Genomic DNA, 18,731 nt, shown 5'->3' with positions numbered 1-18,731 from the left:
TGACTGGACGGCATCCATTTGGTTCCTCTGTCGCACGACAATGCACAGCTATCCTAGTCCAAGGATATAGCTTGGCCCATTCCTAACGCTTCGACAGATGAACCAAATGCCTCCCACGACTAGCCAGGAACTTCTCCGATGGCAAGCTCGACCACTGCCCGCAAGATCTGGAACCAGGAATCCAAGAAAAAAAAGCCCGGAATGGTGCTTGCATGGCCTTTTTGTTTAATTTTCTCCTCTCGGTATTTCTCGATCTTCGCGATACATGCCAACGCGATCACGTGTTTACATTAATCTCCTTAGCTCCCTCTATTTAGTCGCACGTGTACCTGATTTCTCTTCCTGGAAGGCGCTTTGGTTTTTCTTTCCAGTACTTCTTTCCCTCCCTTCTTATGCATAATATAGGACGGCAAAGGTGACCCTTGAACCCTGACTCACAGGCTTAGCTATTTTAGTACAAGAGACAGGGTTCTTAAGTGGATTTGCCAGCTTACATTGATCTCTACATCTGGCCCTCACTTAATACAGATTATTTTTAACAGCTCTTTATACAATATTATACTATTCCTAAATTTTAAATTGATTTGCATTTACAAAGAGCTTACACTTATTCTGTTGCCAACGTTCCATATTCTCTGCCTATGTTGTATTAAAGTTGTGACCTGAATATTTTATAATAAACATTTCTTAGCATTTTCAGGACACAACAACACTCAGGCAAATGCATTCCACTCACCAACCATTGTCCAAAGAAGGTTCTCCTTACTTCTTCTCCTCACATCCTCTTTATACAGTTTCCAGGGATGGCTTCTTGCTCTATCCATTCCCTTTCCCTCATTCTATGAAAAATTTCTTCTATGTTATCCAGGTAACAATTCCTGACCAATTTATATGTCGCACTCACTCCTCCCCCTCCTCCTATTCATAAGACTTTGCAAATTACGTTCTTTCAATATGTCTTCATACTCTACATCCAAAGACCAGTTGCCACCTTTGTGAATCTTCTCTGGACCATTTCTAACATATTGTCATCACTATGAAAACCAGGTGACCAAATCTGTGCACAATATGAGGCCTGATAAAGTCCTTATACAATGGAATCATAACCTTTTTATTTTTGCATAATAATCACTAAAGGTCCCCTGTATAATGGGCACTCATACAGAGTGTCCATTTGGTGGCCTTTATTGTTGTGTATTGGACCTTTAATGATTATTATGTGGGTCATCGAGGGATCAGCTCCCTGGATGACCATATTCCTCTGCTTGAACATATTCACTGAAGATGCAAATTACACACAGACTACCCAGAGTATCACTGGCCTCTAGCCAGTCTGGTTTCAATTGAAATCCTTCACATAATGCATAGCATTATACTTGTCCATAAGGATATATGCATTGCATTATGGGATACTAAGGCAATTAATGTGAAGTCATTAGCTTCTATATATACAAGTAGCCTAGTCCTGAAGTTACTTCATGCACAAACTTTGTTTGCTTACACTTGGATAAAGGATGAAACCAAGAATATAATTTCTTGGCATCTTTAATTTATAGTATAACTAAATAAAAAAAAATTTCAAATATTTTTTAATGGTTATACTATACATTAACCACATTGTCTGTTTGGTCAATCCTGGCCATAGAAATTGCAGTTCTTAATTGCAATTAATTACTCTAATTTAAGATATTTAGATATCAGAAAAATACTGACCAAGCATGCAGTCAGGATTACATATCCATACTTGAAGTAGAAAAAGCCATCAAAGGCTTGAAATGTGGAAAGGCAGCAGGAGTAGATGATATTCAACCAGAAATGCTGAATGGACAGAGGGACGAATTCCCAATGATTGGAGTAGAGCTCTCATAGTACCTATATATAAAAAGGGAAATAAAACTTAATGTGAGAATTACAGAGGTATATCCCTATTGAGTGTTCCTGGTAAGATATATGCAAGTATACTTGAGAAACGGTTGAGAAGAATTGTGGAAGGGAAGCTTGGTGAAGAACAAGCTGGATTTAGGTCAAATAGAGGCTGTCAGGATCAGATCTTCACTTTACGACAAATAGTGGAGAAATCATGGGAATATAATAAAGATCTGTATTTAAGTTTTGTCGATTTGGAAAAGGCATATGACAAAGTGCCAAGAGAGAAACTATTCAATACGCTACAGTTATATGGTGTCAATTTGGCATTATATCAAGCAATACTTAGTCTTTATTTGAGTTGTAAGTCAGCAGTTAGAATTGAAGGTAGTACAGGAAGATGGTTTAATGTTAAATCTGGTGTGAGACAAGGATGTACATTATCCCCTCTGTTATTCGTTATCTATATGGATCACATTATGAAGGAAAGTGGTATTAAACATGATATCAAAATTGGAGATGTTAATGTCAGCTCTTTGCTTTATGCAGATGATGTTATACTTCTAAATAAATCCGCTACAAGTCGCAAGATTCTCTGACTAAATTGAATAGCTGTTGTAATAGATATGGTATGAAGGTCAGCAATAAAAAGACAAAGACAATGAAAATAGGCAGAATCATTGAAAATGTCAACTGTGTTGTGAATGGAGAACCTGTGGAACAAGTAAAACATTTCAGCTACTTAGGCACAATTTTTAGTGAAGATGATAAATTAAATATGGAAATAGATAACAGAATCAACAAAGCTGGTATGGTAGGAAGGCAATTCAATAAATTCATATGGAATAAGAGAGAAATTAGTCGGAACACTAAATTAGCAGTATGCAAGGCAGTGTTCAAACCAGTATTAACTTATAGATCTGAGAGCTGGGTCAGAAGTAAAACACTTGACCAAAGACTAGAGACCGCAGATATGAGAGTCCTGAGAAAGATTAGAGGCGTGAACAGATGGCATCAATGGCAATATCATATTAAAAACAAGGATATTAGGAAAGAACTTGACATCGTCAGCATCCAGGAATGTGTTAGCAGAGCTAATCTCAGGTGGTATGGTCACTTAAATAGAATGGGCGAAGAAAGATTAGCAAAACAAGTGTTCTCTGCCAAGTTGGCAGGAAAACGACCCAGAGGAAGACCAAGATATAGGTGGATTGATATGGTGCAAAGTGCCTTAGATGGTAGAAATATAAGATCTGGTAATGTTGGAGTCTTGACAAGTAACAGACTGATTTGGAGGAAAATTGTAGATAGGAAGTTAGTAATGATGTAAATTTTTCATATAGTACTATCATATCCTGTACACCCCTTGAGGGTACATGGCAGGAATTTGATGATGATGATGAGATATCAGGAAAATATATGCTACTAAATCATATTAAAATTAAGGAATATACTTATTTATTATACTTTTACAAAAAAAAAAAAAAAAAAGAACTCTGTTTTTTTGCTTGTTGTTCAGCAAAATCTTCCAAAATTTCCAGTCAGCTTATCCTTAGTTTGGTCATTGGGAATATGGCACCAAATTCCCATTAATATAATACTCTGCTAGCAATGTTCACAGTCCAGAACATTGCCCTTGGCAACACTGAACTGATATTCTTTTTTTTTTTTTTTTTTTCTAAATGTGCATCCCACTTACAAAAGGTTATAAACCTACTGTACATTTTAGCAATGCAGATTGATCTAGCAACAGAAGCATTCTACTTTTTCAAGGCCTCCAATAAATCGCACATCGGGTGATGTTTTTATTTTATTTTATTTTATTTATTTATTTATATAACACCTCCAAGGAGTCCAAAGACAAATCGAGGGAGGGCACCTACTCCACAACTCTCTGTCTCTGCCACTTAATCCACAAACTACGGTGAATAGCCACTACCGTTATTTTTAGTCTAATATCTAATGATTTTCACAAACATCCTTATCTACAATGGGATTCAAACTTACAGCTTATAGCTATAGAATAGTGATGCTATTAACTTGGCTAACCAAACTGTAGTTATTATTTGTCCATGGAACCAACATGTAGAGATGTTATAATCTTTAGAAATAGTGTTCGTCCTTATGTTTTGGACACCAGTGTAATAATAATAATAATAATAATAATAATAATAATAATAATCAAATTTCTGACTTTCCTAATATTATGTAGGGATTCAATTTTCAAATAATGCACATAGAAAACACATTGATTTTCCTATGTGAGATTAGAATTTGAAAAGGCTTGCTGTTAGGAACCCAGGTTTCTCATAACTAACATAATTATGTTTTTATTCTATTTTTATAGATTGTTTTTATTCTATTTTATAGATTGCAGCTAGGCCAGGAGCGCATCATCTTCGTTGTCTTTTTCGGTTAACATTTGTGCCCAAAGATGTCTGTGAATTACTCCAAAAAGATCCTGTTGCATTCGATTATCTATTTGTTCAGGTAAATTGTAAATTAGCTGCTTAAGAATTGTAAAATTTTGTAGAACGTGAAATAGTTAACCAGTGGAAGTATGAGCTATTAGAGCTAAAAATATAAAAATGTTTTCTTATATTTTTGTGGCATGACCATAGTTTAATGCAAGGGATATGCAGGGTGTTCACATTGGATCTCCCTAGTTTCAGCATGTTACTACTACTTAAGTGCATGGACCATGGTGTCAAAATTGTACAAATGAGAAGGAACACTCACCAAGTTTTTGTAAAAAAAATTCTGAGTGAAACTTGGACTTTCTGGAACATTTGAACAACCTAAACCTTACATATTTCTGCATTTTGAGTTTTTACTGTTCAGGTAAAACTAGGGAGGTCCAGTGTGAACACCCTGTATTGTAAAATTTGCTATATTGCTGTAGTGAATTTTCATTAAAATATCATTGTTATTATGGGGATATGTGCATGACTTTTCAGTAGTTTTGTTGTTGTTGTTAGTGCATTGAAAGCTTTCTGAAAGAAATTTATTTTTCATAAACTTGTTGCATAGCTAAAAAAATTGCTAGCATGAGAGAGAGAGAGAGAGAGAGAGAGAGAGAGAGAGAGAGAGAGTATAAATTGCGTAAATTCAGCTATTAGCATGATAAAACAAATAAGGAAATGATTGCAGACAGTCATAAAAAGATACATTTTTGAATAGCATTCTTATATAATGACACCTTTATTATTATTATATGCTGCTCCATGGGGGGGCCTAAACTCATTGAGGAGAGGAGACCTAAACATCATGCTAAGCACTATCCAACATTTGCGCAGTATTTATCATACTTTGCTTTGAACTCATCCACAGTCATGGTACCCACAACAAACCCTGGCGACCTATTCCACTTATTCACCACACTCCAAGTAAAAAATCTAGTTCCAACACCCTTGCTAACTACACTCTTGCTCAATTTCCAAGGATGACTCCTAGTTCTCCTACCATCAAATTTTTATTATTATTATTATTATTAAAACAAGACCTCATGGAGTCAAAGACTCATCTAGGAGGTCCTTTTATCTCACACACATCTCATCATACCAGGTCTTAAACACATTCAAACTCCCTGCAGACACCACACTCTCAGGCAAGGCATTCCAATCATTCACAACTCTGCACGAAAAAAACCTGCCTCTCACTCCCCTACTCACACCCTCTTTATACAGTTTCCAGGTATGACCTCTGGTTCTCCCCTGATCTCCCACTATTCTCTGTAGAACTTCTCCACCATTGATCCTATAACAACCCCTTACCAACTTATAGGTCTCTATCATATCTCCCCTCTTCCTTCTCTCCACTAGACTCTGCAAATTACATCTTTTCAATCTTTCCTCATACTCGACATTCCAGAGGTCAGAAACTACCTTAGTCAGTCGCCTTTGCACCCTTTCCAACATCTCTTCATCCTTCTGAAAACCAGGTGACCAAATCTGAGCACAATAGTCCATGTGTGGCCTAATCAAAGCCTTATACAATGGAACAAGAATCTCCCTACTTCTACACGTCAGTGTCTTCCTCATCATTCCCAGAAGTCTTTGTGTTGTCTTCACAATTCTGGTGATGTGTCCCCTAAATTTTAGATCCTTATCCACTATCACTCCCAGATCTCTTATTTCCTCTACTTCCAACAATATATTCTCACCAAGCATAAATTCTGCATCCCATCTTTGTTTTCCAAATTTTAAAACCTTACATTTTGCAACATTGAACTCGCATCCCCATTTGCTTGCCCAATCACTCAATTTATTCAAGTCTTCTTGCAAGGCCACAACATCTTCACTACTCTTTATGGTTCGTCCCAACTTTGCATCATCTGCAAACAACTGAATATCTCCATCCAAATCTTTGCCAATATCATTAATATACAAGTTAAATAGTAATGGCCCTAAAACAGATCCCTGAGGCACTCCACTAGTGACTTTCCTTTTCCTGGATATTGCACCCCCATACACAACTTGTTGATACCTATCAGATAGCCAGTCTCCAATCCAATGCACTAATCTAATATCCAACCCCATCTGCTCTAGTTTGACTGTCAACTTATCATGAGGTACTCTATCAAAAGCTTTTGCAAAATCCAAGTATATTACTGTGTATCCTTCTCCTCTGTCCAAGGAAGCAGTCACTTTATTGTAATAAGTAAGTAGATTACTAAAACATGACCTCCCTTTAGCAAATCCATGCTGTCCATCAAAGATTATACCATTGTTGTCAACCCAACTCTGGATCCTAGTTCTCACAAGCTTCTCCAACAACTTAACCACAACACCTGACACACAGATAGGCCTATAGTTTGATGCTTGAGTTCGATCACCTCCTTTATGAAGTGGCACAATCTTGCCCTCCTTCCACTCTTTAGGGACTTGACCAAGTGCAAGACTCGTATTAAAAAAATATGTCAAGGCAGGTGTCAACTCTGTGGCACATTCCTTCAGAATACGCGGTGATATATTATCAAGTCGCACAGCCTTATTTACATCTAGTTTACTCAACTCCCCAAACACCTCTTGCTCACTTACAGTCAGTCTCTCCTCCCCATCATCAACTGCTCTTAATCTCTCCATGAAGTCACATTCACAAGATTGAAAGATCTTTATGAACTGCTCATTAAGTATCTCCACCACACATTCTGCAACAGCTGTCTTTATACCATTTCCTCCAATCAATGTCATCCTTCCATAATCATTCTTTCTTTTGCTGGCTACATATCGAAAGAACTCCCTAGGATTCTTTTTAGCTTCATTAGCTAACTGCTGTTCATACCTCTCACCAACCAAGTCACTCTCCTTGTCTGATCTTTGTAGAACTCATGAAATTGGTTACTTCCACTTCTCTTATGCTGCCTCCACAATGCCCTTTTTCTCTGTATTGCATGCTTAATCTCTTTATTCATCCATCTCACACCTAACTTATTTAACCTTCTCACCCATGGTATACATTTAGACATTGCATCCACTAAATATTTTTTGAAAATCCCCCAAGCTGCATTGATCTCTTTTCCAGCTAACTCCTCATTCCATGCTACACCTGCAAGCTGTCTCCTGAGCTCTTCATAATCACCCCCCTTGTAGTTCCACATATACCCTTTTTTCACAGGGGTCCTTGCACTGCTGGCAACCACCCAAGTAATCACCTCATGGTCACTTTCACCAATTGGTGGATGATTTGATACCTCATTGATAATTACATCCTCCGATGAGATGACCAAATCCAAGACCCTTAATCCTCTTGTGCCCTCTGTTACATACTGTCTGAGGTAGTTATCCCTCAAAAACTCAAGAAACTCATTTTCTTTACTTCCAGTTGCTATCTCTTCATTCCAGTCTATATTGCTATAATTAAAATCACCCATAATGATCACCCTTTTCTTATTTGCTTGGCTTATTTGACTATACATTTCACTATCACCACCATCCACATTACCAGGTCTATAACAACATCCCACCAAGTATTTGATTCTATTCACCTCTATCTCACACTATTTCCTCTGTATTAATCTCATAAAAACCGTTCAGTAATTTCTTTGTTTCAATCATATCACCCCTATTCTGCTTGTCTACCAATTTCTGTAACCCACAAATCTTCAACTTGTTCTAGTAGGATTTGTTCCTTAAACCTGTTACCATCTTGGTCACTTGTCTCTCGATCCTCTCCACCTCTTCCTCATCACCAAGAGACCCAGGTGACCAGATCTGCATGTAGTAGTCAAGATGAGATCTTATCAATGCTTGATAAAGCGGAATAATAACCTGCTTGTCTCTGTTCGTCAAAGTATTCTTTAGTAACCAAGTAATCCAATGATTACTTTTCATTTTTTTGTCATTCACCATTTACCTTTCATTATATAACTCAACCTAGAACCATTTTGAATACATGTATCATAAACATAATTTTTATTTTGCCTAAACCCATGCTGACTATCACAAAGACTACTGGATTCCAGTCGTGTATGATTTTAATGATAGTAATGTAATATTGGGATGAACATTTGACAGCTGGAGACAAAGAAAACGATTTTTTGAGTTTGTAAAATAATACTACCTTTGGCAGTATGTTATGGTATACACTCAATGGACAAAACATTAGAGATACCTACTTAATAATATTTTGGTCCTCCTCCTCTAGCATGAATAACAGCTTGTACTCTCAGGCATTGGTTCCACAAGATGCTGGAGGGTTGCCAGAGGTAATTCCAGACACATGCCTTTTGCAGCATTGCCCGCAACTGGACCTTAGACTTCGGTCCTGGATACATGGATCTGATGCCTCATTCTACAGCATTCCAGAGATATTCGATTGGATTTAAATCTGTGGACCTTGGGGGTCACTGGATAGTCCTAAACTCAGATGAGCGTTCCTTGAGCCATACTTGGGTGGTTTTTGGCCAAATGGGGTGGCACATTGTCCTGCTAAAACAGACCATTGACTACAGGATGTGCAAAGGCCATGAAAGTGTGTAGTGATCAACCAGCCATTCTGGTAGCTCACAGCATTTAAGTACCTCTCCATATATACTAAAGGACCTAATGTGTCACATGAGAAGGCAGAGCCACAACCTCCTTGAACAGAGCCTGCCTGGCACAATATTGTCCTGATATTGCCTGATATTGTCGATCCCACACCATCCTGTCAGCTCATGTTATTTTAGCTGTGGTGGTGAATTTCCCTGCATTTGGAGAGTGACCATAAGGTGATCACGTGCTGGCAGCCAGCTGCTATATGACGAGTTCTGAGGAAAATATGTATATGGAAATACAAAGCCAGTGATTATGTAATGCTCAGGAGACAACTTGGAGTTATAGGATGGTACAAGGACTTTGGCGGAGAGGAGATCAGTGCTGCTTGAGCATTAACCAAGAACTATTTAATCAGTAGTGACAATGTCTGAATGTGTTCCAAAGATTATATTAAATAAGATAGTCATAAAATGCATGAATGAAGAGATTAAGCATATAATATGGAAGAAGGTATTACAGAAAGAGTACAAGATAAATGACAATAATCAGTTATGAGTTGAGTACAAAGCAAGTGAGCCAGGAAAGTGACTCATTTGGTAAGGAAAGCAAAATGCAGTATGATCAGAAATTAGCATGCCAAGAAAAATCACGCAGTTCTTTCGGTATGTGGCCAGTAGAATACAGGATTATGAGAGGAAGACATTCTTCTTCTTGAGCTTCACATACCCTTAAGGTTCTTAGCTGCAAGCACCACAGTTCTCCATTTTTTTCCTATTCCAGCCAACTTCTTCTAGTTTTGTAGCTTCAGCTCTTTCATGTCCATTTCAATGTTATCCATCTATCTTCTGTAGGACGTCTTCCATTTGGGTGATGTAGAAAGGTTCTCCTCGCTAGCCGGTTATCCTCCATCTTTTCCAGGTGACCTAACCATCTCATGCGACTAGAATCAATGCCATCCACTATGGGACGTAATGGCACATTTTCTTTGTGTATTTTTGGGAGCCCATATATGCGGGGGGGTCTGGAGTTATAGGGTTTTTAGTCTGTTGGTACAGACTAAAAACCCTATAAAGCAAAACCCTATAAAGCAATACTCAACAAAGCAAAACCTCCAAAATCCAACATATCCAGTATTGAATACAAGGCACTACAAGAATTGAAAAGAAACAAAAAAATAGTGATCACCAAAGCGGATAAGGGAAACGCCACTGTGGTACTTAATCTTAAAGATTACACAGGTAAGCTCAAGGCTTTATTATTAGATCGTTCCACTTACCTCCCCATTGATTACAATCCCACCAACTCACAAATTAGAAAACTCCATAGGCTCCTTAAGAAGGTCACTTCTTGGCCTGTGGAGATTACCAACAGACTAAAACCCTATAACTCCAGACCCCCCCGCATATATGGGCTCCCAAAAATACACAAAGAAAATGTGCCATTACGTCCCATAGTGGATGGCATTGATTCCCCCACTTACAAACTAGCCAAGCATTTAGCCAAAGCGCTCTCACATTATACTGGCAATACACCATCACACATAAAAAACTCAGCCCACTTCAAAGCCAGTATAGAAAACCTTACACTCCAACATAATGACATAATGGTCAGTTTTGATGTCTCCTCCCTATTCACGAATGTCCCCCTCAAAGAAACCTTAGAGCTAATCCAAGCTAAATTTCCTCCCGATATCTCAGCCCTATTTCAGTTTACAATGAACTTAGGCTATTTCGTTTGGCAGGAAAAATTCTACAAACAGATAGAGGGGACAGCCATGGGTTCACCACTTTCCCCACCCTTGGCCAACTTCTTCATGGAGATGTTTGAAGAGAAGGCCTTAAACTCAGCCCCACAAAAACCTACCATATGGCTTTGCTACGTTGATGATGTTTTCGCTATTTGGCCACATGGCCCGGATTCACTCCTCTCCTTCCTAACACACTTGAACAACCAACACCCTAGAATCAAATTCACCCTGGAAAAAGAGGAAAACAATAACCTCCCCTTCCTAGACACACTAGTCACCCGCCAACCTGATGGAACCTTGGTTTTCTCAGTGTATAGAAAACCCACCCATACAGGCAGATACATTCACCAACAATCCCCCCCCCCCCTCACAACAATATGGAGTTATTAAAACATTATTCAACAGGGCAAAAATAATCTGTTCTAATGATCAAGCCCTAACCACTGAACTAAATCACATCCGTGACACTTTCTCAGCCAACGGCTACCCCCTCCAAAAAATCCAAAAAATACTTAACCCAGTTATCCACAACCCACCACCCCCTCCCCCTTCACAAAAAAGATTACTCTAAATCTATCACGATTCCCTACATCAGAGGCACCTCGGAAAAAATCAATAAAATCCTAAAAAAACATGACTTGACCACTTGTTACAGACCACATAGAAAACTAGCATCCCTTATCCGCTCCACCAAAGACCAACCACTTCCCCTAGACCTACCTGGTGTATACCAGGTCCCTTGCAGCTGTAAACTGTCCTACTTTGGCCAAACAGGCAGGACAGCAAATATCAGAATCTCAGAACACAAGGATTACATCCGATTTTACCAGTACAGCCACTCTGGGCTTGCAGACCACGCTCTGGATACTCGCCACAGAATAAGATGGAAGAAAGCCACAGTAATACACTGCAGCAAGTTCAAGTATGAAAGACTATTCATGGAATCAGCCTCGGCCCTTAGGAACATGCCAAACCTCAACAAATTTGGATGCATGAAACTGCCCCAAATTTGGGAAACTTTTATCAGAAGAACTTCAGCCCAAAGGCCAAGAACTACCAATACAGCCCACCAGGGGGCACATCAGGACTTTAGGAAACGCTAGCTTCCTAGCTTCAGTCTCATTTGCTGTTATTAGTACTTGTGTGCACGTGTCTTTTAGTAAGTTCCCAAGAAGATGGCAATGTGACGTTCGCCGAAATATCGGAAAGTATATATTAAAGTTTATTTAATCTATATTTCTAGTATACGCTGTCAATTCCTTAAATATTAGTTATCATATACTAATAGCTCAATCAAAAAGTTAAGCAAGTTTGATGCTGTTGGCACACTCTCCCTCGATGAGTCTCTGGACTCCTTGGAGGTGTCAAATAATAATAATGATATTGCATCTCCTTGTTTTAAACCTGTGGAGACATTGAATGACTCTGACAATATGTTGTTAGCGAGGACTCTACATTGATTTTCCTGTACACACATTTTGATCAATCTGATTATTTTTCTGGTATTCCAAATTCCTTTAAGATATTCCATAGACTTTCTCGATGTATACTATCATATGCTTTTTGGAAGTCGATGAAGAGATTATGACTTTCTTTATTGTATTCCCAATTTTTCTCTAGAATTTTTCTCAAGGTAAAAAGGTGATCAATGGTTGATCGATTTCTTCTGAATCCTGCCTGATATTCTTCAAGAATCTCCTCTGCATATGGTATAATTCTTTTTAGGATAATATCTGACAGCATTTTCTAATTAGCATTTAAAAGTGAGATGCCTCTATAGTTTTGGCATTTCCTTTTATCACCTTTTTTTGTGGATGGGGATTGTTATTGATTCTTTCCAGTCTTCTGGCAGCTTTTCATTTTTCCATATGAGTTTGATTAGTGTGAACAATTTGTTAGTTAATTCTTTTCCTCCATATTTAATTTGTTCAGATGTGACTTTATCAAATCCTGCAGCTTTATTATTTTTAAGAGTTTTAATGCTTGTTTCTACTTCACCAAATGATGGCTCTTTGACTTCTGTTTCACAAGTAAAGTAAATTCTGGCTTTGGGATTTTGGAAGTTTAGCAACTGTTTGAAATATTCCCTCCACCTTTCAGCCATCTGTTTGTCATTTGCAATAATCTGTGCTTCATGATTATTAATTATTGCAGTTCTTGACTGATAGCCTGTCTTTAGTTTATTTATACCTTAAAAAATGTTCCTTGCATTTTTATATCTATTCTATTTATCAGTTTTATCAATTAATTCTATTAGATATATTCTTTTTTCTTGCCTAATAATTTGTTTTGATTCTCTGCTAGCAGATCTATAGTTTTGATAGTTATTGTTGTCCTGTTGGTTCTGAAACCATTTAAGCTTAGCTTTGTTTTTCGTTTCTGTTCCTTCTTTGCATCTGTTATTAAACCATTTATTATGGTATGAAGTATTTTGGAATCCTAAAACTTTTTCAGATGCTCTGTTTATACAACACTTAATTTCATTCCATAGGGTATCAATATTTTCAGTTTCTTCAATATTATTAAGCTCTGCTTTTATTTCACTAGAGTAGTTTGATCTTATGTTATTGTTTTTCAGATTATCAATATTGAGTTTAGGATGTTTTTTTATTTTTAATGAAATAGTTTTTGTTAAGTTTTACTTTCATTACTGGTCCTACCAAATAATGATCTGAATCACAATCAACACCTCTATAGCTTCTAACAGTTTGAATACTGCTTCTAAATCTTTTTTCTATTAAAATATGATCAATTTGGTTGTGGGTTAATCCATCAGGTGATGTCCATGTTTGCTTATGGATGTCTTTTCTCATAAATTTTGTGCTACTTATTATCAGATTTTTGGATACTGCTAAATTTATTTACCTTATTCCATTATCATTTGAGATTTCATGTAGGCTGTTATTTCTGATTGTTTGTCTATAGATTTCTTCTCTTCCTATTTTTGCATTAAGGTCTCCAAAAGTATAATAATGTCATTATTTGGTATTTCATCAATTATTCCTTCCAGAGTATCATAGAATTCATCCTTGGTATCCTCATCAGTTTCCTCTGTGGGTGCATGTGTGTTAATTAAGGTTTTGAACTTTTTTTGTTAGCAGTCTTATTTTACTGAGTCTTTCGTTGATGGCTTCAAAACTTATGAGTGACTCCCATAGCCTTCTTTGTATCATAAATCCTGTTCCTAATTCATGTCTTCCTGTGATATTTCCACCATATAATAGCAAATAATCTCCTAATTTATGTTCACCACTATCAATTCATTTAGTTTCCAGAATTGCCACTATATCCATTTTATTTTTTTTTAGTTCATCACTTAAAGTTTGCAGTGCACCTGCTCTATATAAGCTTCTGACATTCCATGCTCCAAATCGTAATCCTCTATTCCAAGCAACAGTCAGATATTGAGGCTTATTTGGTGCTTGGTTCCTAACAAGTAAGATTTTTACAAGATGAGGTTGTCGGCCTCATGCTTAACCCCCAACCTAGAGGACCAGGGTGTCTCTCTTATTCTGGACCCTCGCCTTTGACCAGTCTGGCTTGGGAAGCCCTACTGGTAGAATAACTACTGTCAGCATTGCTCTCAGGGTCATTGGGACACGCAAGCCCCTTCCACCACGACGAGGTAAAGACACCATCTGGGGGTGAGAGGAGGACATTAGTTGTTGAAAATGGTTGAATGATAGCCAATACAGAAGACAAGTGGAGTTCCACAGGGCTCAGTACTGGGACCTATATTGTTTAACCTTTATACCAATGACATTGTCCGTGGATTGCAAGGGGATATTCAGTTGTTTGTGGATAATACGAAGCTGGGAAGGGTTATTAGTAATAGTGCAGATGTGGTAGCCCTGCAAGAGGATTTGAATAAGCTATATAGATGGGCAAATGAATGGGGATGTCAGTTTATGCAGCAAAATGTAAGGTCTTGAGGTTTGGGGAACATCAATGGGACACGGCATACTCTATGGGAGGAGTTAAACTGGAGGAAGTAGGGGAGACAAGAGATCTGGGGTTGATGATTGATAGAAACCTGAAATTTAGGGGACATATTGCAAAGGTAGTGAAGGTAACACAGAGGATTGCTGCAATAATGAGAAGGACATTGACCTGCAGAGATAAAACAGTTATCATTCCGTTGTATAAGACCCTGATCAGACCACACTTGGACTATTGTTCTCAGATTTGGTCCCCAGGATTTGAAGGGGATAAATTAACTGTGGAAAGGGTACAAAGGCAGATAACAAAGATGGTTTCAGAACTGTACAATGTTAGTTATGAGGATCGGCTGAGGGAGTGTGGACTGCAGAGTTGGGGGATAGAAGGAGAGGTGATATGATTGAGACTTTTAAACTGTTGAGAGGTGGTTACAGGGTTGAAACTGGGGAGTTCTTTCGCTTTGTGGAACAGCAGGAAGGAGTCATGACAAGGGGCCATCCCTGGAAGTTATGAAAGGAAACTGTTCAAAAGAGGGTGAGGAGTGGTTTCTTTGCATGGAGGGTGGTTGAACCATGGAATGCATTGCCTGATGGAGTGGTGGGAGCGAGAACGGTCAATGCATTTAAGGAGTGGTATGATAGACTTTGTGCTTCCTAGGAGGAACTTCCCTCGATGAGTCTTGATAGACTTGTGTTTCTTAGAAAGGACCTCCCACGATGAGTCTTTTGACTCCATGATGGCTTGAATAATAATAATAATAATATAGTTGAGATATTTAACAAATAGTTAAAATCCTTCTCAAAAAAAGCATTAATAATTGTCAACCTGGTTAGCTTACCCGCTCTCCAACCAATAGGTTGTGGGTTTGAATCCCACCTTAGACATGGATGTTTGTGATTGTCTTTAGGCGGGACATGAATGTCATCGTCTGTCTATGAAAATTGCAAGACTATCCTTTTATACCTGTATGAGCTATGGTTGTGATATATAGCCCCCACACTACTGCAAAGATGTATCTGGATATTTTTGATCAGATCACAGTTAGGATTGTGGTTGAGCTAAGGGCGAGATAAACCAGTATCCCAGTGTTAGAGGAGACCAAACATGAAACTTTTTCAAGCATCTGATTAGCAGAGTAGTGGTCTTACACCAGGTGATCAATTTCTCTAAGACCATATTGTGCTACATTTAATGTATTAATGAATAATACTAATACTACTCTACACTCCCCATATGCAATATGGTCGATGTATTCCACTTTTTTTTTTTGCAACAATAAAGGATCATGAACCTCGAAAATGAGAAATTTGTACTTCTAGTTTAAGAAATGCCTGGATGATATATTAGTACATGTTACAAGAGATAAATGAGAAAACAACAGGATAAGCATAAAATAAATGATTCATAGAACTTAGATCAGTATCAAATGCTGATAATGAAATAAATCATGTTTAAACAAATGCTATTTTCTTTTGTCCAAGGATTAAGGTTATTGAATTATTCTTTAAGAGACTTATGCCAAGGAAGTGACATTAAGCTGCTGTTTAGATTTAAATCTTATTTCACAAGTATAAATTTTATTATTCATTATATGAATGTCTGTTTGTGGGCAGCTATCTACTAAGTTTTCTTTTCAAAGAGGAAAGTACCAGTTGGAAACTGATGCTTTGCTTCTTTTTTTTTTTTTTTTTTGTCTTTAGCGATGCTGAATATTAAGTTGAATAAAGAACTTGTTTAGAGATCAGTTTACATTGACATTAACCTTTTCAAGGATGTTTTTTTTAACCTTAGAACTCAAGTTTCATGAAGTGCCTTAAATTGTTGTCATGATTTCTGCATTGTTTGTTTTACAACAAATATGACACAAATATCTCTTACTCATCTCACAGAATTCTGTTAGGACAAATCTTGCCAGTTTAGATAATAACAGTTTTTGTTCCTATCTTGCCTGAAAAATGAAGAATTCATGAAGTGTATAAACTTAGCGCATATTTTGCAAAATTTGAAATATGATACAGATCTGAAAATGGCAAAACTTTTTTTATTACTTCTGCTGAATCTATAAAGCCTTAAGTAAAATTATTTGAATACCAACTGCTCAAAACTGGAAAATCAAAATTCAAGAAAGAAGAAGAAGAAGAATGCCAGGAGGGTTAGGAAATCAACAAATTATGCTTACTTGAAGAAAATCTTTATTATTATTATTATGTGATACCTCCAAGGACTCATTGCAGGAGGCACCCTACTTTACTTCCACTACACACATTCACCATCTCCCCTACTGCTTAATTCTCCAAATACACACACTGACCCTATTACTACCACCAACACTATCTGCTGCACATCATGACCAACAACAGATGATTATAAATACATATAATTTCACCAACAAAACATTTGCTAAAGTTATTGAAGAACTAAAGCAATAATAAATGAATATTATTCAGGAAATATGTGGCATCTTAAGGCTTATGATGGGAAGTCCACTTTAGACAACACAAAGTCTATCATTCATCTCCCTAAATGAATTTACTATCTACATTCTCACAACCCTTTCAGACAATGTAGTCTATCTATGCTCATAATATTCTCTATAAAAAAAAAAAAAAATCTACTTTTCATTCTCTTCTCACAACACTTTGTGCAACTTCCAATGTCCATTCTGCTTGCTCTGCCTTATGAGAAATCTTCTTGGTGTGTACATCCAATAAATATCTAACCAATATCCCATGATCTGAATATCATTTTTGTTATCCACCTTTGACCCTTTCTCTAGTTTCTTCAAGTCTTTCAATTCCTGGTGATTAGATCTGAACACAGTAAACCAGATGTAGTCTAATCAGATCCATGTGTAATGGAACCACTACACTCTTGTCTATGGGTCAACATTTTTCTCAGTATTGAAGCAGTCCTCTTCATTGTCTTCACCTCTCATGCAATATATAACCTGAACTTCAAATATCTGTCATCACTCCAAGATCCCTTGCCTCTTGCATTTTATCTAGTCAAGTTCCACCAGTAGAGTATGCAACCTCCCATCTAAGGATCCCAAAATTCAAAACCTTAGCTAGGTTAAACTGATATTCCTATTTATTTGGTGAGCTCAAATCACTTTCAAATCATTCAAATCCTTCTATTCTATCAAATCTAGAAGTGAAATGGATTCCGGATGAAATTAAGAGAATGCAGGTCAAAACTATTAAAATAAATCATGATGGCATGAAAGAGTTAATGAAAGATGAGCGAATAGCATTGTATGGTGACTTCATTATTAAAGGTGTGCTAGAGGATAGAATGCACAAGGTATGTTTTCCAGCCGGTAAAATGAGTAGAGCGATTGAGGCATTGGATATAAGGTGGGAGCGAGCAAAAGAGTTTATAGTATTAATTTGTACAAATGATTTGAGAGAGGACAAAGAGCGTGTCAAAATGGATATCAAGAGGCTGCTTGGAAGGATAAAAGAGAATAGTGTGACAGTGTGTTGCCTAGGTATGACTGTGGTGAAATGAGGCGGAGAGCAAGGATTATGAATGATATGCTGGCTGAAATGTGTGAGGAGATGGGAGTACAGTTTGTTAATGTGTGGAATGAGTTTGAGGGACAAAGTGAGCTGTATGGGAGCGATGGACGACTGCATTTGAGTGGTTATGGTGTGAGTCGCTTGGAGAGACTGCTGATGCTGGAAGGTAGAGAAGTGAATAGAGAGAATGAATCAGATCGAGAGGGGAGTGATGTGGAAGAGCAGGAGAGTAAGACAGGAGAGATTGAAGAAGTGGATATGAATGGGGAAGTGGGTGGTATGAGTATAGAAAATGAGAGAATGGGTGTGCAAGAGGAGCAGGGAAATGGGGAGGCTCAGGGTGGACAGGGGTACACAGCGTGAGAAAGGTGGATGCTCCAAGAGGAGGTGAGAGCATGTGTAGGCAGGAAAGGAATGGGATGACCAGGGATCAAGAGGAAACAGTTGGAATTGAAAAGAGTTTTAAAATAAAGAAACAGAAAGGGAAATGGCCCCAGTCGAGCATAGAGAGATCACATCGAGTGAGTGGTATCAGTGGAACTAGCTGTAGATCCAGAAATGAGCTGTTGTGTTTGTATACAAATACCAGAAGTATAAGAAACAAGGCAGATGAAATGGTTGCACTAATTGCGTCTGTTCACCCAAAGATTGTCGGAATAAGTAAGACATGGTTAGATGAGG

The 18,731-nt window shown here is 37.7% G+C and overlaps 1 protein-coding gene across 1 annotated transcript in view; it reads left to right on the top strand.

Moving 5' to 3' along the window:
- LOC150100697 (uncharacterized) overlaps nt 1-18,731 on the top strand; it is a 463,381-nt gene that overhangs the window by 287,408 nt on the left and 157,242 nt on the right. The window contains exon 10 of the mRNA XM_090401246.1: nt 4,237-4,356. Within this exon, the coding sequence (XP_090257372.1) occupies nt 4,237-4,356 (120 nt within the window). The remainder of the gene's footprint in view (nt 1-4,236; nt 4,357-18,731) is intronic.

The sequence above is a fragment of the Typopeltis vanoorti genome, chromosome 12 (genome assembly GCF_054136105.1).
Source record: "Typopeltis vanoorti isolate ZY-2024b chromosome 12, IOZ_Tvanoo_1.0, whole genome shotgun sequence".
NCBI lineage: Eukaryota > Metazoa > Arthropoda > Arachnida > Uropygi > Thelyphonidae > Typopeltis > Typopeltis vanoorti.
This window is presented reverse-complemented; position numbering and strand designations above follow the sequence as displayed.